Raw genomic sequence first — 23849 nt, 5'->3', positions numbered from 1 at the left:
AATCTTAATTTTCTGGTGAATTGCCTTTAAAAACTGGCCTCAGAGGAGCCTGATGTCGTCTTTATTTACAGAACAACTTCCAAGTTTTTAGATATTTTCCACATGAAAACATCTGTGAAGCAGAGCTGGAAAAAGTCCACGCACTTTGTCCTCCTGGAGAAGTTCAGATACGTCAGGTAAAAGTAGAAGTACTGATTCAACTTGTTTACTCCAGTAATAATAGTACAGGCTCTGAAATGTACTCAGAGTATCAGAGTAAAAAGTCTCCCTCTGAGGGACGTTTGTGGTCAAAGCTAACTGAAGCTCACGTCATATTAATAGAATTCAAAGACTATTAAAGTTAAAAGTAGAATCTGTAGGATTTGTCCCAGCTGCTCCTGAACACACCACAAAGACAGTTGATTGTTGAGTCTCATTCCCAGGACGTCAAACAGACACATGTTGGGTTGGTGAAGCGTCCCGAGCAGCAACAAAGAGAGAAAATCAGAAACTCTCTGCAGATACGAGACACTAACACGCCTTTTCTCCACATTCCAGCCCCCCTCTCTGTCTGTTTACGGCTTCTTACGTCTTTGTTTCGTCTCGCTGCGTCTTTGCACTGATGACGCAAAATAAAGAATAATCCATAACCAAACATCCGTCAAACTAAAGCAATAAGCCTGTTTTGAAAATGTGAGAAGGAGAAAGTTCAGATATTTGTGTTCAGATGTAGAGAGGAGAAGTCGAAAGATGTAAGAGAAATAAAATACTCAAGTAAAGTACAGATACCTGAAACACCTACTGAAGTACAGTAATAAAGTATTTTTATTAAAGATTCTCAAACTGCTTTGTAAACTCACGCCAACACAATCATGCAAGATTTATTTGTTGCATCATTTGAGATGCTACCAACATTTTTCTTGTTTAACTAAGTTCAAAAAAACAACTTTTTTACTCACACAAAATGATCGAGAACAAAAAAACTGATAATTTAGTCTATAATCAGTTTCTTTCATCTTATAAAGTAGATTGTTTAATGCACATTAACTCTGTTATCACTTAGTTTTGGGGCAGAAATGCTACATAGGTGGCATAAATCACGATTTTAAAAGCAGATCTCCTTTTCTGTCTTCTGTACGTAAGTCCTTTAATAAACTACAGTAACAGTGAGTAAGTGGGTGTAGAAAATGCAGCTAAACAGTAATATATACAGCTGACTCATTCATTACTGAAATATACATTTGGCAGGTCTCTCTTAAGACTGTGTGAAGTGAAAAGTATTAAATAATATCTGACAGTAATGAATAATTTTCTTTCAACATGAAGCACGATTATGGGATAGATTAGTTGTTGCGGTGACAGCAGAATGAGTTTATATGATGAATAAGAGTGTTTGTCTTTAAGGATTTCATGTTTAAATAAACCTGATTATGTCAACGTGCTGTAAATAATAGAAAAGAGAAGAAAAGCCTTCAGGAGGAAAAGCAGCGAGGCGCTTGTGTTTGGTTCAGTCGTCACCGAAGGAAGGAAAGCGGTCACGTTAAACGGGAAACTAGGCCATTCATTCATTCATTCATTCATTCATTCATACAGCGCAGTGTAAAGTGTAGCCTGTGGTTAAATGTCACAGAGCAGCAGAAAAGCCCTCTGGTAAGAATTAAAGGGTCGTTTCCATCAGAGACAAACGTCCACACAGTATACAGACTCACTGAAGCTCGTATACAACACAACACATGCATGAGAGCCGGTGAGAGGTGGAAGTCAAAAGGAGGTCGGCGGGGAAACGATCACAGATGATATTTGAGGTGCTCGGCAGAACGAGTGTGAAGAATTAAGTGTCATAAAAACTGAGATATTATCGCACACGCGGGCAAAATACAATCAGAGGTCGGCCTGTGACGTCATCAACAAAAACAGGCTGCACTTTGATGAATCTGAAGGCATCTGCATTTCAATTGGACGTCAGTTGGGACTCAAGTTGACTCTCGCTCACTGACCTCAAGCGACTGGCCACAAAAGACGGAGACGTGACTGAACTTCAACAGGTCACGTTACAGATCACGACTGCCTGATGAAGACCTGACCTCTGTGCTGACTGTCCCAGCTGTTCCCGTCAGGCTGAATTACACGATTAGCAACAGAGTGACGCAGTCTGTAGTCCCAAAACCTGGAAATCAGTTAGCATTGTTGTACGTCCCGTTCCCTCGTCTCAAAGTCTGAGTTTTTTAAAAATGAGGTCTGGTAAAACATTTTCACGTTCTACGGCATAAAATACATCATTAAATGTCCGACTAACTGAGACTACAGAGGATGTCGGGGACGTTAAACATCATCACTCACCAGTCCGTTTTTAAAGGTCGACTTTAGTTACAAACTATTCTAACTCAGACTTTACAACTTGGACATTGATCAGTTTATAGAAAACGTGTATAGTAAGTGTGCAGTGAGACGCTTAGTGGCGGTGATGTTGAAGTCATGTGACCGTGATGTCGTCTGTTTATACCCTAACATCAGCTTTTGACTGCTTTATTTATGCCATGAGATGAGGTTGAACACAGACGACGAGTCAGACCGCAGACATCAGTCCTGTCAGACTGCAGGTCCGACAGTCCGAGGCTCCTCGTTAGGGAGCTTGTTTTTCTTGAGAGCACTCAGCTTCTCGTTATATCCCACATGGTCCAAAGAGAGACCAAGAGACCCAGTTTACCGTTTTACAGAGTGACTAACTCTGAGCTGAGGACTCGTGTGGTCAACCTCAGTTCACATGGCCAGAACCAGGAGAGCAGCGTGGGGCGAGGGATGAAAACAGTGGAGGCGATGAATGATGTTATGATGCAGAATAACATGAATTTTAACAGGAATGTGGTGCGACTCCCTGAGGAGCCGGCGTGATGAGCCAGAGCTTTAAGGAGAAACACCTCACGATGAGATCAGTTTGACTTTTTCTGGACTTTAAACTCAGGCAGACCGGTGCTCCTCCTCCCCGCTGTTTTCACTTAGTCGGGTTTGTTTTCAGGTCAGCGGCGCTGACTCGGGGCAGGATGCCGATGGTGTTCCCAGTCAGCAGTCAGCGCTAATGGCTGAGCCACAAGCATCAAGCAGGAGGAGAGCTGCTGCGGAAGTGACAGTTCAAAATGTCACCGCGCTCAACATTATGGAGAACATGCTCGGTGTCTGTCAACCGTGTGGAGACAATTACAGGATCACAAGGCGGGACGACGGTGAAACAAACAAATGTCAGCCGAGGTTTTTATGTTTTGAAGCCTTAAATGAGGGCGACTGAGGCTCAGGGGTGCAGCCAGCATCTTGTTATCAGAAGGTCGCTGGTTTGATTCCCCTGGTCTGCATGTCAAAGTGTCCTCGGGCAAGATACTGAACCCCAAACTGCTCCTGATGTTGCTGGTCGGCACCTTACATGGCAGCCACCGCCATCAGTGTATGAATGCATGAATTACGTTAAGTAATTAAGTTAAGGAATTAAGTAATGTTCTGCTGTCAAACTAAATGTTGGAGGTTTCAATCAGATAACATTTAACTGGCAGATTTATTTCCTTATCTGATAGATGAGGTGTTTGTTATAACAGTATTAAATCATCACCATATTAAATCCCTTGCCGTTATCAGTCGAGGTGGTGCGATTGTTCACGGATGTGTAAAAGTCTGAAGACTGGAGGTCGGGTGAAGTCAGGAGCAGCTGATCAAGATGATCGTCGTTAATTTGTGAAACTCCATCAACAGGTTTATCTGCCTCACATTCTCTCAGTTGTACCTTTGCATCCAATTATCGACTTCATTACTGTTTCCACCGAGCTGGAAAAATTACACCGTTCTGCTGCCGGTGTTAATTTCACCACTCAGCGTCGGCTTGTCATAAACTATTACATGAAGGTAAATCTGGCCGGTGATCCGAACGTAAACAGGAGCCGATCACCGCCATCAACATTCCAATTAGAGGATTGGACTCCCGAGGTGATCGGCGTGAATTTTGATACGAGGACTGAGAAGAACGAGAACTAAACAAACCCATATTTTCAGTTCTGACCAGCAAAATTAGTTTTCTTACTTTTAAAGAGTAAATATTGTGTTTTATGAAGTTTATGATTCTCTGCTTCTTTGGCTCTGACCAGTTTTCTTCTTGTCTTCTTGAACGCAGCATGGAGGAGACGGTGCGAACGCTTCTACAGAACCAGGACTCACTGGAGGGGCCCAAGGTGGACCCACTGGACCTCATGAAAGCATACAAGGTACCAGACGGACCTCCAGGCTCCACTTTACATGTTTACACTCAACCTACGAATTATACAACGTAACACTTTCAAACAGTCGCAGTACAAACGCCAAAATACAAACTTTCCCAACAAGTTTCACAGAGAGCGGATCCACAGGTGTCGACGTTCAGGCAACAGAACTACTTGTTTAATTCAGTTAACACCTGTGTTCAGTTTTAACTTTGTCATGACGACGCTGTGTGTATGGTTTGGTTAGGCTGAGGCACAAAAAACACTTTTGATTTGATTAGATTTGATTTGGTTAGGGTTCGGTAAAGATTCTGTTTTTGTTTACCTGGTTCTGTCTCCACAAAGACAGCCGGAAATTGTCCCGATGTCTCGTCATAAAGATCCAGTTCTGTTGCCACAAACATGGCTGCTCTCGTACAGTCTCAATTATCATACGTACGAAAGATACAAACTTAAAAAATTATGTTTTCTTGCACCGGAAGAAAGTTTTCAGAAAGTTAAAGCTGAAAGTTTTGTTTTATAAGTGTTTTAAAAATGTAACCTTACCAAAGACGTGTGAGCCTCCCGAGTCCTCACAATGTGACTACGAGGACACAGATCAGCTTTGATGTAGTTTATTATTTATATTAGTGTTAATAAAACCATAAAACCAAAAGCAAACAGGATTTATAATCTCCTAACACTAATTATTTATGAGTCTTGTGTAAGTAAATCTTATCCGTCTCATGCTGCCGAACGTCTGCGTCTTTTGTTTGAGTCGAGGCTTTTTGATATTTGGTTTCGGCAACAATAATCATTAATGCAAAGAAGTGTTAAATCATGCAGCATTACATCACAGGGACGCAAACATCTCTCCGCACATAATCTCAGGCAAACAAACGTGAAGCTGCAGTCTGAGAAGATAATATACGTCAGAGCCTGAAATAAAGAGAAGAGACGGAGAAACAAAGATGACACGTACCTGAAACACAGAACAGACATGAATCATCCTCCACTGTATAAAAGCACCATGAGATCAATCTTTGCATTATGTCGTGCTTTGTTGTTAAAGTGCACTCTGAGATGAGACGACGGACCGTCAGAGACGCTCCATGCAAACCATTTTAATGAATCCTTCTCCAACCAATCACTGCGTTTGAATCAGCATCAAAAATATATTTTAATGAGATTGAAGTCTCACGTCAGAGCTCTGAGGTTCAGTTTGTGTCTCAGTACTAATATTGATTCTTTCTCATTTAAGCTACAAATTCAGCAACTGGTCAGAAAACTGAAATTTAAATTTCTAGTTAGAAACAAGTCGTGCTTTTTGAGCTGGTGTCACTGGATGAGGAAGGTGATTGTTAGTTACCTGACTGTGGATGTTTTTGTATTTTGATGAATGTATTTTTGGTATTTTGTAATTTATTCTTTGTTATAAATTGTTACACGTTCACTTCACGTCTGAAACTGTGTAACTGCGCTGCTTCCTCCTTCCTGAATAAACTCAATGAGACTGAACTCCTGGTTTAATTGAGGTGAAATGAAATGTGGTCTCCATCTATGAATTTATATGAGTCATTCTGGGGATGATGAGAAGTTGTTCTTCATTTCTTCATCACTCTGAGGCGTCTTTGATCTGCGTTTCAGGACAAACTCCTGGAGGAGATGTGGAAGCAGCAGGACAGTCTGGAGGGTCCCACGGCCACAGCGGCAGAGAGGCCCGCCTCGCCGGAGGCCGGCGGCGGCGGCGGTGGAGGGTCAGAGGAAAATTCGAAGGACAGCAATCCCCTGCTAGAGCGACTCCGAGCCCTGGAGGTAAAGTGGATTGCATGGTCCACTTCTTACCTTTCCTCAGCACTTTTCCTGTTCACTGTGTCCTCTCCTTTCAGCCCTGAAATGAAAGATTGATCGATATATTGAGAGTACAACATGTTTTATTTAATTAAATGTCTTTCACCTGATATTGAAGGAGACTAAAATAAGAGAGCAGCTCAAGGACACAGTGAATGAGGCTGTTTTTTACAAGGACTGAATATAACTGTACTGGTTACATGATGGTTTTGTTCCTTCTTTGTTTAACAGGGATTAAAGAAACTCATTAAAATCATGGTGTTAATTCATCTGTAACACTTTGAGGCTGTTCACAACCGGCATTAACATGCATCTCGAGTGACAACTTGTGATCAGATCACACATCCCCTCTCTATTTATGCAAGTAAAGGACAAATAGATGCAATGTTTTACACAGATAATGAAATATCCTCATGTAACATTTGCAGAATTAACAAGAAAGGCCAAATGATTAAGAATTTGTCAGAGACAGCGTTTCACAAAGTTTATTAAATGTCTTCTCGCTCAAAAACTCTAAAATTGAGCGTTCTTTTAAGGGAGTCTGGGAACTTTCTACACGGCTGTCAAAGCAGTTGTCTATAATGGTTACTGTGTACTTTATTTGTTGAATTTGACATGTTTACAGTCAATAAAATGTTGTCATCTTTCATAAATTTGGTTTAAATGATGAAATCATTGAAACAGTTTGTTCAAACAGCCAAACATGAACAAGATGAAACAGACAGGCTGGTACAGCAACAAACTGACACTATTTACAAGGAAAGAAACAACTTGTGTGTTGTATTGAATTTAATGCTGAATTTACAAGTAGGCCGAAATAACTAAGAATTTATCATATAACGCATTTCACAAAGTCTATAAAGTTTCTACTAACTCAACAACTCACAAAATTGGACGTTTTTTAAAGGGAGTCTGGGGGAATTTCAGCACGGGTGTCAAAGGAGTAGCGTATATTGGTTAATATTTACTGTATTTATAAAATCTGCCATGTTTACAGCAATAAATTGCATGGCATTGCGTGGAAGGTAAGACGCACTTTAGACACAGAAGCAGGAAAAAAGAAACCACATAATGTTTTATATGTGATGCTGAATTTACAAGAAGACATGAATGATTTTGAATTTTATCATAGCAAAGTTTTGCATAGTTTGTAAGAACCGTCCTCACTGAACGATTCTTAAAATTGTGCTTTTTGCCAAGGGAGTCTGGGGATATCGTGATTACTAGTTCTGTTGCTGGATCAGTTGAAACAAACATCTTGAGCTGTCCACTTGTGATCGGCTCACTCAGGATGGATGTTGATACCAAACGTGAACAGCATCCTTGACAAACCCTCGCACAGTCAAATCTTAACTTTTTCTTGCTGGTCCTCAACAAAACCTTCACACACGTCTGCAGAAATCTTCTGCAGACGTCTGTGCTATCACTCCAAATTGCTGTTTTTTGTGGTATCACACTGTGTTGTTTGCTGAAAATTGCTAGCTGTCGGCTAGGCTTTTTTAAAACCATTAGGGAAATCTAAGATTCCCGAAAATAATTCAACAGCTGCCTAAGGTAAACTCATAATGATCAGTCGAACGCAAACCCATCAATTCATATCAGCATACAAAATTAAAAGCATCTCTTAAAAAAATAAATGAAACCTCCGTCACGTGTCATTCATGGCAGCTTCGACTGGAAACACCATGAGACGTGAGGATGACAAACAAGTGCAATCAGCGTTCCTTCATGCCTCCGTCCTTCGCTGAGTATCTCAGAAAATGAGACTCCATTATGCTGAAGATCCGTCCGAGAGGCAGGAAAGAAAACAGGAGCAGGAGACAAAGGAGTTATTCATATCCAGGAGGTGATAATTAAATTGCTGACAGGGTAGTTAACATTTGTAGCCAGTGTTCCAGTGAACGCCTCTCTGTCACACCCTCTCTGCTCAAAGGTAGCGCGACTCACCATCTGTTGGGAGGTCTCACACACACACATTATTGATCACACTGCACTGTAGCCTAAAGGTGAAACACACCTGAAAACACTTCACTTTGTTTACTTGTTTTGACTCTGTTCAACATGATTTTGTGATGGAACCACTGACATCGTTGACATCATTACAGTATGACTCGCTGCAGGAGTGAGTCCTCAAACTAAGATATAAGTTAGCATTTTTTGCATTTCCAGTTCCCTCGATGTACTCGTCCAATGGAAGAATCTCACAGGCTTTTAGTTGAGGGAACAAGGGTGATGCAAACTTAAATAAAACATCATTCCTGCTGCATTCTATTAAAGAGGTCACATCCTGCTTTCTGGGTTTCTTCTTTCCCTTCATTGTGTCATAAAGTATTTTTGTGCCCACAGAAAACGCTGCTAACAGGCCTCAAAATCATATATATTTATATATTTATTATAAAATATATACGGCTGTACTGCAGCAATGCTTACCAGCCGTAGCTCGTTATTTTAGATCACACTACCTGGCTCGGCATGACTACTCTGATTGGCTACATCCTGCCCGTTAAGTAAAGCGCATGTGAAATATTCACCAAAGATTGAACAGAGTTGAGATGTCTCACTCCGTAGCTAAAACAAGAGGCAGTGCGTAAAGAGATGCTGCAGCGATGCATCATGTGAGAAAATCATGTGTTTTTTGAAAATCAAAGTATGTGAATATTCTACTGGGATCCAAAAATAAAAGTATGAACCTGAACATTAGCATAATATGTGATACTGTCTGCAGCCTGCAGCTCCTCATGTGAAATCTCTCACGGTACATTCACAAGTCACAAGTGGTCTGACCACATTATGTAAAGAATCCCTCCAGACGCCGTCATTAACGACTTCTTAACACGCCTGTAAATTAAAATCCGATCAACAGATTCAGATCAAAACTCCACAAAGAGCAAACACACTGTGAGTTTATCAATATGTTAATAAATGAGTTCGTGCAGCACATGTAATTATCACCGTGTGTGCATCGACTGAAAAAAACCCTTTAATGTTGGTTCCTGATTACGTCGCTTTAATTATGTTCAAGTTCATGTAATTAGCAGCGTGAGCGCTCGGTGGATTAATGGAAACGACTGAACATCATTTCAGTGATATTTAAAGTCGAAGAAAGTCGTCCTAACTGCTCCGTCATTAGTGATGCTCTTTCAGAATAAAGTGCCTCCTTAAATTACATCAATTTTCTTGTCTACTCTGTTGACCCTAATGGATCTTTCTGAGTGTGTTCGTGGGTTTTTTGTGCCGCTGCCTTCTTCTTCACGGTGGCTGCCTTTATTTTATCCACACTTGTAATTAAACTTTAACGCTGAACTGGAGAGACATTACAAGCTTTTCCATTTAGCTGGAAACTGCTCTCCAGTCATTACGACACACTCGGGTACCTTTCGCAAAACCTGCCGTGGAAAATGACAAAAAAAAAAAAAAAAATGTGTTGCTCTAAGAGGCACAAATATGAGTTACAGGATAAATCTTACAAATCAACTGAGCCTGCTGAGCGGTTTCTGAGCTCCTGGACCAAACGGTAATATTCAGTGGAGTGTAACAGTGAAGCCTGAAGCGATGATTAATGTGACGCTCGCTGCTGATCAGCCATGTTAACTCCGCAGAAACAAGGATGGAGGAGCACGCTGCCAAACGTCTACATCCTCTTTACACTCATGATCACTCTCACTGGTGTGACACAGTGCGATGATCCAGAAACAGATTTTCAGCTCATTTGTTAAGCACCTTATGACCGTCTTTCTATTTAGTACACTTAACTTACTTAATTGCTTACTTGATTTGGTCTGAAAGTCTTCATATTTTTTGTTTTCTGTCAGTGCTTTTTTAAATTCCAAGTCATTGGGCTCCTGTGGGGATTTATTTATTATTTATTATTTACCAATGTATTCCAGTCCTGTGCTATAACTGCCTGAAGCGTCTGGTGTTTATACTTCTATCCAGTGGTGGAATGTAACTAAGTACATTTACTCAAGTACTGCACTTCAGTACAATTTTGATGTGCTTGTACTGTATCGTGATTAGAGTATTTATATTTTATATTTTCTGCTTTAACTCTGCTACATTTTGGATGCAAATTGTACTTCTTACTCCACTACATTTAATTTATAACTTAAGTTACTCATTATTTTGCATATATTATTATATTCATATATTTATTTTTTTCAATTAATTTATTTATCAGGGAATAAAACGGTGATTCCGATATTTTTATTAAATAAATAAACAAAATAAAGTCACAAAATGTCGAGAAATCTGATTGTTTTAGACCTAATTTCTGTTTTCTTGCTCTATCTCTTTTTTCTGCCTCGTGAACTCATCGTTAAACTTCATTCGAACTCATCGTAAACAAAATAAAGCTCACCTACAGTCGTGGTTTGTCTCCCTGTCTCCTTTGTCTACAGTAAGACGTGAAGATATTGCAGGTCGTTCTTGTCTGTACAGTACGTTGCTGGAATGAGGGTCGATTGCAGTTTCATGACCAACATGTTCATCAGCACATTTGTTCGTGTGATGTTCCGTCACATGAACGATGAAGTGTGAGCTCAGATAACACGTCCTATAAAAGGCTCAAACACTTAAAGTTCAGACTCGTAACTTTGACTCTTCTGACCTTTAAACACACGACGGCTTCAGGCTGATCTGTGGCCTTTCAAACACTTTCTAAAAGTTTCCTCCCTGAGTCAAACAATCCAAACTCTTCTTGTGTTTTCAGGACATCTCAGGATGTAAATCAGACTCTGGCTGTAACCTTGGGTTAGTTCGGATCATCTACCTGCTGCCCACAGCGCTTCAAGTGAAAACAAGACATCTCAGGAAGCTTTTAAGATTTACTGGATTAATAATTTCCGTGGCGAGTCGCCTCCTGAGTTCCAGAATGCTTTGTGCCTCCTGCCCTGTGAAAACCTCTGCCAGTAATAGAATTACACCTGAGAACCTCTCGGAGCCTTCAGACACGTCGGAGGTCTGGAATTTAAAGCGTCATTCATTTAGGAGAAAAAAAACACAACTTCATGTTCTCCAGTGAAGCTGCAAATCCTCCGGTGCTGCAGGCAGACAGCTTCCTTTAAGATATCTCTGCATCTCTTTCAGGAGTAATTGCAGTAATTCACGCAGTTTATCTGTCTGTGTTTTGTCTGCTCAGGCGGAGAACTCGGCGCTGTCGATGGAGAACGACAACCAGAGGAAGCAGTACGAGCGCTGTCTGGACGAGGTGAGTGTGAACGCTCAAGCCAGATCAAACGTGTCTCTGTGTCAGGAAAAAAATATGAGTTCCTCTCCACGCTGAAGTCTCACACAGACACATTTATCTTTCATCTTGTGTTGGAAATGATCCGTACTGGTCGTCTGTCATGCAGAATTGACACCGAGCAAAAATATCCCTGCTGTCATGCGGAGCTCGTAATTCACCTCATGAGCTCCAGAGAGAAGGTTTTATTTTTATTTTATCAATTTGACCTCCATGTTTTGTTTGCATTATTGCACATCAGCCTTTGATATGAAGAAAATCATCATAATGAGACATCCGTTATCATGTTATTGGTTCCAGCCAATGAAAGCACACAACACATTTTGTTCAACAGGAAGAAAACACAAAGGATGTTATATCAAAATATAAAGAAATTATTGTTTTTTTATATGTCAAACTGAAATATTTTTCCCAGGAAAAATATTCTGGACCTCCTCAAAAGTTTTCACACATTAATTATCCAAAAACATTTTTCAGGGGTACAAATCATGGCTATCTTAGTGGCTTATTATTGTTATTTCAGAAATACTTTGTTAGCTTTTCGTACTTTAACACATTTATTAAAAAACAAATGACACTAAATGTTTGCGGGGTCTTAACTCGGACCATACAGATTAATGACTACGCCTCTCCCCCCGATGTAGCACCATGCTAGGGCTAGCTGTTCCCCTCTGCCTCTGGTTTTAATGCTTGCTAGGCTAACCTGACTGCAGAGACAGAACAACAGATACGAGTGGTATCAGTTTGGTCCCTTTAAAGAAAAGTGAATATGCAAAAGTTTCCAAAGAATCCTTAAACTTCAGGCCAGACAAAGTTATCCGCTGGTCACTCAGGACTCGGACACTCGAAGGCGACCGTCTGCGGTTCAGCGACACACTGAGTCTATCATCTGTGGCGTTAGTGGCGTCCACAGAGGACGGCGAGGAGACGAGACCTTCTCTAATTGAAGCAGACGGACATCAGAGCTCGAGGCGATATGAGAGTCAGAGCTGGAGGAGCCTCGGCGCTCAGGAGGACCGACTCCAGCTCCTGCATCCCTCTGATTGTCTCCACACCTCTTTCCTCATCTCCCCTTCATTTCTCTCCAGCCGGCTCCGCTGCTCCACTTTAGCTTCCTTTTTTTTTTTTAGCAGGCTTTACTAATGGCCTTGTTACCATGGAGATTGCTGCCCGTGAGACTTTAACATATTCCGGTTGAGGACAGAAATTTGAGAGTATCTGCGGTGGGATTCATTCCTCTTCTTCTGCTTTTCAGTCTTATTATGCACATTAATCTTTCTTCAGAAGGCTTCCTGTCGTGGTCTGAATGAGCGGGAGGCGAGTCGTTCTGATGGAAAGATGAAAGAGGTGGAGGGGAAATCTTTTTTGGCGGCACACAAAAGTGGGAAAGATAGTTATTATTCTGGTGTCAAGGTATAATGCATGCTTCCGCTTCAGAAATCAAAATAAGTGGGAAAGGAGGCTTTTCAGACGACGCTGTTTCATATTCACAACAAGGGCGGCGGATTCATCTGAGAAGCCGCAGGGTAAAAAAAAAGGAACTGAAACAAAACACAGCTGCTGTCGAGGAATTTAACAGAACTGATGATTAAAATCTTCAAAGCAGCACAAACGTGACAATAAAAACCACCAGGATCTGATCTCACACCTGACAAAGACGAGGAGGGCTGTCGATTGTTGTGGCCAAACAAATTCAGGATAACGATTTTATCTACACGAGTCGACAGATGAGACTTTTTCATATCTGATCCTGATTATTAGAAATCACAGACAACGAAAACTTATATTCATTTGCAGTAAAAATGAGAAATGTGTCAATAATAAGTACAATTTACCGTGATTCTGTTCTTAAAGTAGTATTTTCATTTTCTGTTACTCAATACTTCTCCGCTTTATTTATTTGATACAATAAGTTAACAGATTCAGATTTCTCAGCGTTTACAGGCTAATAATGGTGACATGTTCAGTTATTGTCGTCAGATGTTGCTGTGGGCGGGACGTTGTGTGAGAGGATGTTGCCTCAGAGCCGGAGCGGCACAATTTTTAATACATTTTGTCAGGATTAGACAAAAAGGAGTCCAAACGTGAGATGCACAAGCAGGCAGGTTAAGAACCAAACACAAGGTTTATTAGATAAAGCTGAAGAAAAACTAATGCAATCTATAATCCTCCCCTCAAAAAGGGAAACGACACAAGACAGGAAAGTCCAAGAGACAAAGGCAAAACAAATTAGAATCCAGGAAAACACCACGGGGAGACGGGACATGGAGACAAGGGAACAGACTCGGGGAAACTTCAAACTAACCAGACACAGAAACACAGAAAAAGTCCAGGAAATCACACAAAGGGAAGAAATGAATAGCGAAACATGACACATGAGGGCAGAACTTAAACAAATAAAACAGGAAATGGCAAAATTACTGCAAGCTGAAAGAAAAATAACTGACTGATTATCGGTAAATGCTCAATAATCTGTCCTGATAATCCGGCAGGGTCGATAATCTGTCCATCCGATTCTCTTTATACAATATATCTACCATCAAATCTATTTTTACAGTTGTCCACTGTGTGTTTTCCCTCAGTAAACAAGTGTAGAGAGGTGGAGAGAGTGTGTGACCGTGACTGTCAAGAGAAGAGCACAAAAAGAACAGCTACTATCAATTCCAAGTGAAAAGGCGAACAGATGAACTCATAAACAAGACGCACAAGGCCGAACATCTTCACTGGATCCAAAAAATAAAAGAGAGATTCGAAGTGCATTCATTAATACGAGAGTACCTGTTGTTGGACAGGAATGACTGAAGCGTCTTTGTAACGGGAGAGTTACACAGTGAACGGTGAATTAAAGGAGTTTCAGTTTCGGGGGTGTAAAGTTTTCTTCTGGCTCTCTTGATTCACAATAAAACACAAAAACTGAACTTTTCTCTACTTTCTGTAAAATAAAAAACAACACAGGATGAAAAAAAAGATGCTCCGAGGTCAACGGCTAAACTCAAAAAGAAACATTCTCTTAAAAGCTGCAGCTGTATTTTGGTGTGTAGATAATAGATGGATTTTATTCTGGTTTATTTATGTGCCGAGAATAAAGTGAGATGCTCTGACTGCAGGCAGCCGCTGTGTGATTTCACTAAATCTGAGTCTGTGATGCAACACGCTGTCAATTTGTCCTCACAGCACATCTTACACGCCTTTAGATTCTCTCTGATGGTGTTTTGTACTGCGTGGCCTTCTCCATTTACTCTCTGTCTGCCTCTGATCTCCACAGAATGTCCTCAAGTCCACTCGCAGTATACATTTTTAACTTGTTTTCTTCTTCTTCTTCGGCTGTTTTTCTTGTCTGCTCAGGTGGCGAACCAGGTGGTCCAGGCCCTCCTCACGCAGAAGGTTCGTCTTTCTCTCGATAGAAAATGATGACTGTCACTAACCAGGACTCAACTCAAATACATTGTGTTCACACAGCACCAAAATCACAGTCACACTGGTTGATACAGGTTGATAAACGAGAGTAATGGTAAATCCCAGGGTGTTTGTTCGGGACAGTTTTCAACGTTGATGAATTTAGGAGCTAAATGACCCTTTAAACACAATAATATTACATTTATAAGCAGAGAATAATGTAGAAGAACGTAAGAAATAAGAACAATATGGAAAATCAAGCGTAGTTATAAAGAATCCAAATGTAACAGGGAACAATCACATGATCCAAATAGATTATAAGCAACAATTCAACATCAGCTCCTCGTTTAAATCGTTAGGATTACGATTCCCTCTGTGATAAAAATCTTTGTCACCGCCTCTTTTAAAAAGGAAGTTTCACTGCCTTTGAATTTAAGGGAAAACACATTCAACATACACCGTGTCCGGTTGCATGTCAACACGACGAGGCTAAAGAGGAGTGATGACGCGGAGAAGTGGAAGGGGTTTTCTAAACAATGGACACTCAGGATCGTAAACATCACTTTTGTCTGCTCACATCCTCTTTTTCTGGGAACCTGAACGCCTCCTTCACGACATCATGGAGGTCGTGAATACTGTCACGTCTCTCCGTCGAGTCACATCAATAATTCCTGAGGCTGATCTGACGTGAGCTGTGACGTGAAGAGAAAAAAAAAGAAAATGTGAATGAGGGACGTTGTGATTCAATCAGCTGGTTTGGCGCAGATAAAGTAAACAGGCTCATGAAGCGCAGTTGTTCCTGAAGTTAGAAATATAAGGGACTTTACATTTTACTGCGACAGTCGGCCCAAAGAAGAAGTGGAAGCAGCCAGGAAACAAAAAACAAAGAGCGGTTGTTTTCCAACTGTCAATAAGCCTCAAAGAAGAAGAAACAAAAACAGTTGCCTCGTCCATCTGTTACACAATGTGGGAATTAATCTGGAGATGGCAGTTTTATAAGTGAGAAGATGCCAACAGCACAAACACAATCTTCTTCTTCTTCTTCTTCTTCTCTCAGAGTGAAAACAGCTCATCAGTTAGAGAGTTAAATGTTCGCTACTGCAGAAAAAGTGTTTATGTCTCCAATGACGCAAATTAACTATTTGATTATAAACTACAGAGACCAGATTAACAACGAAATAACAAAAAAAAAAAAACTTTCTGAAATCTGATCGACACATCAGGACTCGTTTAGGACACAAAACACCAATTTTAAGACTTGAATTCTTATTTGTGACTTTCAGATTCAGATTCCTGATTTATTTTTATATTTACTCTTCATTTCCATGGCTACAAACACAAAACACAACCAGAATACAAGAGGAAGATAGCTGAATTGACCCAAGTCCAAGTTATTTTAAAGAAAAATCCTCGGAGTTACAATCTTTTGTTTATCAGTGCACGTTTTAGACGGATCATCAACAGTATTTTTGCAAATACTTCTTTTTATTATCAATGATACTTAAAACATGATATTCATCCTCCCGGCGATTGTCATCACATAAAGCACACAATCTTTTTTTTATCTTCCTGTTATTTTAGAAACTCTGAGATTACAAATATTAAACTGAATGTTCAATTCAATGTATCGATCAAATGACGACAGACTCTGGAGCTCATGATGCCACAAAACTGATCTTTTAACTCTTTGATCCTTTTATTGGGGAAAATAATCTGCACATTCTGTAGTTCTGTCAGCTGCGAATCATAACAGTTCTTCTATTTCCTTAAAATGTTGTAACCCAGGCTGTGATGGCAGAGGGAAGTTAGGATAATTTAACTTCTTTACAACTTCATCCACGTACTTTTGTAAATATGTTTCATGTTTCAGTTGTGAAAGCTAAAAAAAAAAGTGGAGAAAAAAGCATTTAAATTTCAAGGAAAGTAGAAGTCCGTCCCCTGGCACTTGGTTGACGTACACGGTATATATTTATTTATTCACATCTGTTTATGGTAAATTAATGTGCCGGACAACATATTGATATTTTATACGCCTCTGCTAAAGGGAAAGCACTTCTGTAATATGACTCACCTGCCTTTTGTTTTGTTTCCTAACATGGTCGACCAGGTTTCACTGTCATGTTCATGTCACCTGAATGCAGCATTGTGTCGTGTTCCTGTTAAATTAGCATCTGATACACGTGTTAGTTCTGTGAAACGTCCCCGTCAGCCACTGTTAACCGTCCATCTGTCTCCTCTTCGGGGTGTTTTCCAGGACTTGAAGGAGGAGTGTGTGAAGCTGCGGACCCGTGTGTTTGACTTGGAGCAGCAGAACCGCATCCTGAGCGTGCTGTTTCAACAACGTGTCAAGATGTCCACGATCCCCGTCTCCCAGGTAGGAGCACACGGCGCCGTGGATCCAAACACACACCGACAGACCCACACTGCTTCGAGGCTCTTTGAATTTTACATGAGCGGCGCTTCTACTTCTAAAGGTTACTTGCTTTAAAAAAGGACCACAAAGAGAGAGAAATCCACCCCGGATGCAATTTAATTTAAATTGTAAAGACGTGCGGTTTAAGTGTCGGATTTAGAATTGGAAAACGGATTAGTTTGGGCCTTTTATTCTTCCACTCCTAACTAGTGTAGTAGTCACGGCGGCATGCTCGAGTGGCTGTAGGTCATCAAACAAGCATTACCAGCCCTTACCGGCGTCCTCTTTTATGCTAATCATGTCAGAATTTGGGCTAATAGCAAGCCAGGCCTCTAATCCAGCTGTAGCCGGGAAGTGACGGTGCAGAAATTGGGAGACGGAGCTGAATATGTTTCTCTAATTGGAAGGCTCTCAAGCGAAGAGCGTTTGGGATAATTGGTTAAAACCTGGACTCTCTTGTAGCTTTGTTAGCCATCATGACAACTGATTGTTCGGTTGTTGAGCTGCAGCACTAACTACACTGGAGAGCCTCAGAATTAAATGTTGATTAAACTGCTGGAAGTGATGAACAGAGTTAATACATAAAGTTCCTCTCGGCATCGTTAAGATCATCGTTTTAAACTCAGCCGCCACAGATTTGTGAAAACTTTACCTTTATATTACATCTTTAATGTTATGTTGTCATAGCACTGTGCTCATGGTCTGGTTAGGTTTATGCACGAAAACAGCGGTTTCACGCTTACTAATGTTGAAACGCTCATTAAAAATATTCAGTGGTTTCACGCTGCGACAGTGTCTCCAAAAATGGTCTCTAATTAAAAAATACCCAGTGGTTTTACTCATACAAATGTTGAAATGCCATCTCCAAGAATGGTCTTGTTAAAACTCTTGAAACAAATATCCAGTGGTTTCAGTCTTACAAACGTTGAAAAACTGTCTCCAGCAATGGTCTCTCGCTAAAAATATCCAGATTTGAAGCCTCACACAGCCGTAATCTTGTTAAAAAATATCCAGTGGTGTCATACTGACAAATGTTGAAACGTTGTCTCTAACAGTGGCCCCTCACTAAAATTATATTTAGTGGTTTCATGCTTACAAATGTTGAAATCTCTAACAATGGTCTCCCGCTGAAAATATCCAGATTTGAAGCCTCACACAGCCGTAATCTCGTTAAAAAATATCCAGTGGTGTCATACTGATAAATGTTGAAACGTTGTCTCTAACAGTGGTCCCTCGCTAAACATATTCAGTGGTTTCATGCTTACAAATGTTTAAATCTCTAACAATGGTCTCCCGCTGAAAATATCCAGATTTGAAGCCAAACACAGCCGTAAATCTTGTTAAAAAATATCCAGTGGTTTAATACTGACAAATGTTGAAACGTTGTCTCTAACAGTGGCCCCTCACTAAAAATATTCAGTGGTTTCATGCTTTCAAATGCTGAAATGCCATTTCCATCAGTGGTATTGTTCAACCTCTCGCAACCAATCTCCAGTGGTTTCAGTTGTACAAATGTTGAAATACTGTCTCGAACAATGTTCTCATGCTAAAAATAACCTGATTTGAAGCCTAACACAGCTGTAATCTTGTTAAAAAATATCCAGTGGTTTCGCTTTTACAAATGCTGAAATGCCGTCTCCAGCAGTGGTCTCTCATTAAAAACATTCAGTGGTTTCATGCTTACAAATGTTGAAATCTCTAACAGTGGTCTCACGCTAAAAATATCCAGATTTGAAGCTTCACACAGCCGTAATCTCATTAAAAAATATCCAGTGGTGTCATACTGATAAATGTTGAAACGTTATCTCTAACAGGGGTCCCTCGCTAAACATATTCAGTGGTTTCATGCTTACAAATGTTTAAATCTCTAACAATGGTCTCCCGCTGAAAATATCCATATTGGAAGCCTAACACAGCCGTAAATCTTGTTAAAAAATATCCAGTGGTTTAGTACTGACAAATGTTGAAACGTTGTCTCTAACAGTGGCCCCTCACTAAAAATATTCAGTGGTTTCATGCTTTCAAATGCTGAAATGCCATTTCCATCAGTGGTATTGTTCAACCTCTCGCAACCAATCTCCAGTGGTTTCAGTTGTACAAATGTTGAAATACTGTCTCGAACAATGTTCTCATGCTAAAAATAACCTGATTTGAAGCCTAACACAGCTGTAATCTCGTTAAAAAATATCCAGTGGTTTCGCTTTTACAAATGCTGAAATGCCGTCTCCAGCAGTGGTCTCTCGTTAAAAACATTCAGTGGTTTCATGCTTACAAATGTTGAAATCTCTAACAATGGTCTCACGCTAAAAATATCCAAATTTGAAGCCTAACACAGCTGGAAAAAGTTCTGTTGTCTTTTTAAAAAATATCCAGTGGTTTCACTCAAATGTTTTAATGTTGTCTCAAACAACCCTTGCTAAAAATATCCAGTCCAAAAAAAGAAACTGGTTCTGAACCTAACTCACTTGAGCCGGACCTGAATTGCCAAACACATTAAAAAGCACCTGAAGATGAATCTATGAGAACGCTGCTGCTGCCTGAGATAACTTTCCTGTCATCGCTGCTCCTCATTTGTCTGTTTCTATCTTATAAAAACACCAAAGCTAAGAGGAGTGAAGAATCCTCAAGACTCATGAGTTCACGACCGCATATAATGAAGGCTTGTGGACGAGGAGCACCGTGTTCCTATTCAGCAGCACACAGTTTAAGTGTCATGTCTTTGTAATTGGCCTCGATAAGCATATGTGTTCCTGCTGGTGCAATGACAGTGAAACATCCTCAGTGCAGCTCAAGTGTCTGTCAGTTACAGCTTACACTTTAAAATTAAAGGCTAACAAGCTGAGCTCGATCATCCATTTTAGGGCTTTTCTTCCAAATAACGAATCATCTGTCCATGAAAAGTGTCACCCATCATCAATTAGTCACAGCAGAGCTGGACAGTTTACATCCATCAGTAAGTTTCACCTCAGGAGATTTGTTCTCCGTCTGTGACATCTGCAGAACAAGTGTATTGTTATTTTTACAAGCAGGAGGAGAGCGCAGAGGTTACTTTTAACTTTCAGGATTAAAGAGTGCATTTATCTTCATTCCTGTTTATCAACCTGACGGCAGCAGTGATCGCGGAGATGACCGTTGTTGTCGGGTGTTTATGTTCTGTGATGTTGACTGAGTGGAGCAGGAAGGAATGAAATGTTCTTGACTACGTGAATGTAACGTTACGGAGAGGAGATTGAGGAGAACCAGAGTGTGTGGTGAGAGCTGAGTTCAGTCAGAGGCTCAACTTCAAACACAGACACAAAAGACTTCTATAGAAGAACTAGATAGCAGATGCAACGATGGCGCCAATTCAAACCAATGAGAAGTTCTCGCCAACAAGGTTTTTCTGTCTTCCACGTTTCCCCCACTGGTCCCGCCCACGAGTTCCCACTCAGCCCATAGACTTTACATTGTGATGATGTCACACATGCTTTTTTCAGCATATTGAAAGTTTTACAAATATTAAAACTCCATAGATCAAAAATCTGTATTAGAAGAGTGAAATACAGGACGGCATTCATCACAAAAAGAAAATTACTGTATGTACCGAAACTCCAAACAGTAACTATTAAACCTTAAAGTCTGTGCACCATCACACCCCTGATAGATGTGCATCAGTTCACCATTCACACTTTGAGCGTCCATCAGATCTAACTGGATCTGATCAGTTTGAAATGTGTCCATCCGCCTGTGCAGCATGAGAGCAACGCTGCCTCATTATTGTGCGACGCTGATCAAAGCAGCACAAACGTGGCCGTCAGCAAGGTTACGTAAACAAATCTACGCTTCAAAGGATCGCTGGAGGAAAAGGTTAAAAGAAAATTAATCTTTACAAGGTGCTGTCATACTGAATATCACTGCTGCACAGAACAGAGGGAGGGTAAAACACAGAGTCTACCATGTTGGCCTGAAAGATGGAACAGAAATGTTTTAAAAGATACATGAGGGTCAGCGAGACGGTAAACAATACACTTCATCTGACATTTCAGAAATAGAGAAAAACATTCTTCAGTGTTATAACTTCCCTGAATACTGCCTGAACTCACTCTTGCTGTCCTCAACAGACCTTTTGCTTAAAAAAAAAAAAACCTCAGTCAGTAGCCCGTTTTAAACAGCCTCTCCGCATTATCTCCGGAGCAGTCGTTTGCCCATTCTCCGCCGATGGTGATTCACACAGAGTGAAGCATCTCCACCTCACCGCCTGTAATACACACAGAAAGCCGGCGCTGCGGCTCCTAAAAAGGCGTGACGGTACACGTCATGTTGATGACGTCAGTGTTTCCCCAGGTGTTCCCCTCTGTTAATCCAAACCCGCGGACAGTTTATAATCATATGGATGCTGTTATAATGTGTAGTGATTGAGATCCTGACCCACCAAACATCCTGGAAAGTGACGAAGTTACGTTTCCGCCTAAAATTACATAATTACATAATCACCATCAGTAAACAGGACGCTGTCTGACTCACTCACTCACGGGGACGGAGGCTCTTTTCTGGAGGACAGTTCACTGAAGTCTCGGTCCGGGGGGCTGACGGTCGCTGTGATTTATTTTCATCACAAACACTCGGTCAGTTAAAGTTTTTGCCGTTGACAGACGCTGTTTTTCGGGCAGAAATGTGAGGAAGAGTCGGGAGGACAGACAGGAGGACGACGCTTCTCCACATGCAGCTGTGTTTTTTTTCCTCATATAAGTTGCCAAAGACAGTTACAGTTACTACCTTACTGTTGTTCGGTCCTGTAACGTTGATTTGTGGGGCATTTCTCTGTATTTAGTTGAGTGAAGCACCTGTGCAGTTATCAGACTGCACGACCAACACGCCCTCGCTCCGCGCCTCCGGATTATCCGTTCACACTGGGACGGCTCACCAATAATGCGGCCCTGATACTACCTCCAGAGGCGGATCAGCGCCGGAGTGAAATTTCCCCCCTCTCCGCATCTGACACTTTCACACAGGGGAGGGTGTGGAGAATTGGTGCAAGATCCCCGAATGCAAACGGCAGTGTGAATGGGGCTAGTTTGTGATGTCTTGACGTGGTGACATATCTCGCAACCACGACTATGTTGAACCTTTATGTTTCTTTATGTTCAATTTTTAATGCTGTGTTCGTGGTCTGGTGAGGTTTACACAGAACAACAGTGGTTTCAGGCTTACAAATAGAACAAATAGAATAAAACGCCATCTTTAAAAGTGGCCCTCGAGAAAATGTTCAGTGACTTCATGTTTCCAAATGTTAAAACAGCCTCCGACAGTGGTCTCTTGTTAAAAATGTATACGTTGTGCCACTCTTACAAATGTTGAAACGCTGTCTCCAGCGGTGGACTTGTTGGCCTGAGTACTAACTCTACTGACTTTTGCTGAACTAAACAGACTATTTGCGAAAGAGAAAAATCCCTCAGTATAAAAAGTTCTCAGTGTGTTTGTGCTAAAACAAAGACTTGTAACTGCTTTCCTGTTTATAGATGAACTTCATGACAACTCCAGCGTGTGCACACTGTTAATTGTCTGGATGCTGCACCACCCTCGCAGATTAGTTCTGCCTTTTTTGTTCCATCAACATCACGTTACTCATTAACATTTAGAAAATAGATTTTTGACATTTGTGGATAGATTCTGAATTGTGGGAGACAAGAATCATGATTCTTATTTGAATTATTAGCAATTTGTCTCTCCAACAATCCCAAACACCTTCATGAATGTTGAGTTTTGCCTCCCTCTTTTAGGTTTTCATCCCTTGTAACGGTCAGATTAATGTTTATTAATTATTATTAATTAATTAATGATTCGGGGTGCTGGAGGAACTTTATGAGAGACTTTGTTGGATTGATGAAACATCTTCATGGAGTCCATGAAGTTATTTTAAAATGAACAGCAGAAAACCTTCTCCACAGGCACGTTTTACAATTCGCTGTGAAGTACTGTACGACTGACAGCTGAGACATACGCTTGAATAATAGCTTGAATGCAAAATGTGCTGTATCTGGTAGTGAACACATTGATTTTCACGTATTAAATTTAGATTTGTATTGACTCGCTTTTCTTCGTCTTGGCTACAACTTGATCCATAATTGGTCTTGACGAGAGTGCTGGTGAAATTTCAGCCAAAACTTTTCTGAGCTACTTAAACTGTCATGAAACTTCTCGCTCTGGCAGAATCACAATCGTTATGCAGAAGGCAGGCGAGAAGTTGCTTTGTTTCTCAAGGTCTCTTTGGAGTGTCGGGGTTCTCAGCGTGATTCCCCTTCCTCTGACAAACTCAAGCCATCTGTATTCAGGGGACCAGCTCGATAATACAGACAGAATTGGTAATTAACGTTTATTAAATAATATTTAATAAACTGTATGAACACTGGAGACATCTCCAACTTCATGGAAATTGTCATGGAAAGTCGAGGAATTCCCACACCAGGTCATTAAGTATGCTGCGAGCCCAGCAGAGCAGGAAATGCTGTCCTTCATCTATAACCTTTTCTGTAAAAAGGTCAAACTCGCAGACTCGACTAGAGGAGAGAGCCTGTCGGTGTAGAAAAGCTGGTTGAATCGCTGCAGAGCTGGAAAGAAGTGTTGTACTGACATTTTAATAGAGCCTTATTAAAAAAAGGTGTCATTGTTCATTTGACTTAGAAGATAAATTCACCCTCAGAATCGACTGAAGTCAGGTGAAATGTTGTAGTCCTTTGTGCTTCACTTCAAATTTAAAGCCCTCTAGTGATTC

The 23849-nt window shown here is 40.8% G+C and overlaps 1 protein-coding gene across 7 annotated transcripts in view; it reads left to right on the top strand.

Annotated features, from left to right (window-relative positions):
- The window catches only part of LOC115587822 (nck-associated protein 5-like), an 80590-nt gene that overhangs the window by 20491 nt on the left and 36250 nt on the right, over positions 1-23849 (top strand). For all 7 annotated transcript variants that reach the window (XM_030427861.1, XM_030427865.1, XM_030427864.1 and 4 more), the window contains 5 exons: positions 4133-4223; positions 5844-6011; positions 11185-11253; positions 14635-14673; positions 16940-17059. In XM_030427861.1, coding sequence (XP_030283721.1) covers positions 4133-4223; positions 5844-6011; positions 11185-11253; positions 14635-14673; positions 16940-17059 — 487 coding nt within the window. The remainder of the gene's footprint in view (positions 1-4132; positions 4224-5843; positions 6012-11184; positions 11254-14634; positions 14674-16939; positions 17060-23849) is intronic.

This window comes from Sparus aurata, chromosome 9, assembly GCF_900880675.1.
Source record: "Sparus aurata chromosome 9, fSpaAur1.1, whole genome shotgun sequence".
In the NCBI taxonomy this organism is placed as follows: domain Eukaryota; kingdom Metazoa; phylum Chordata; class Actinopteri; order Spariformes; family Sparidae; genus Sparus; species Sparus aurata.
This window is presented reverse-complemented; position numbering and strand designations above follow the sequence as displayed.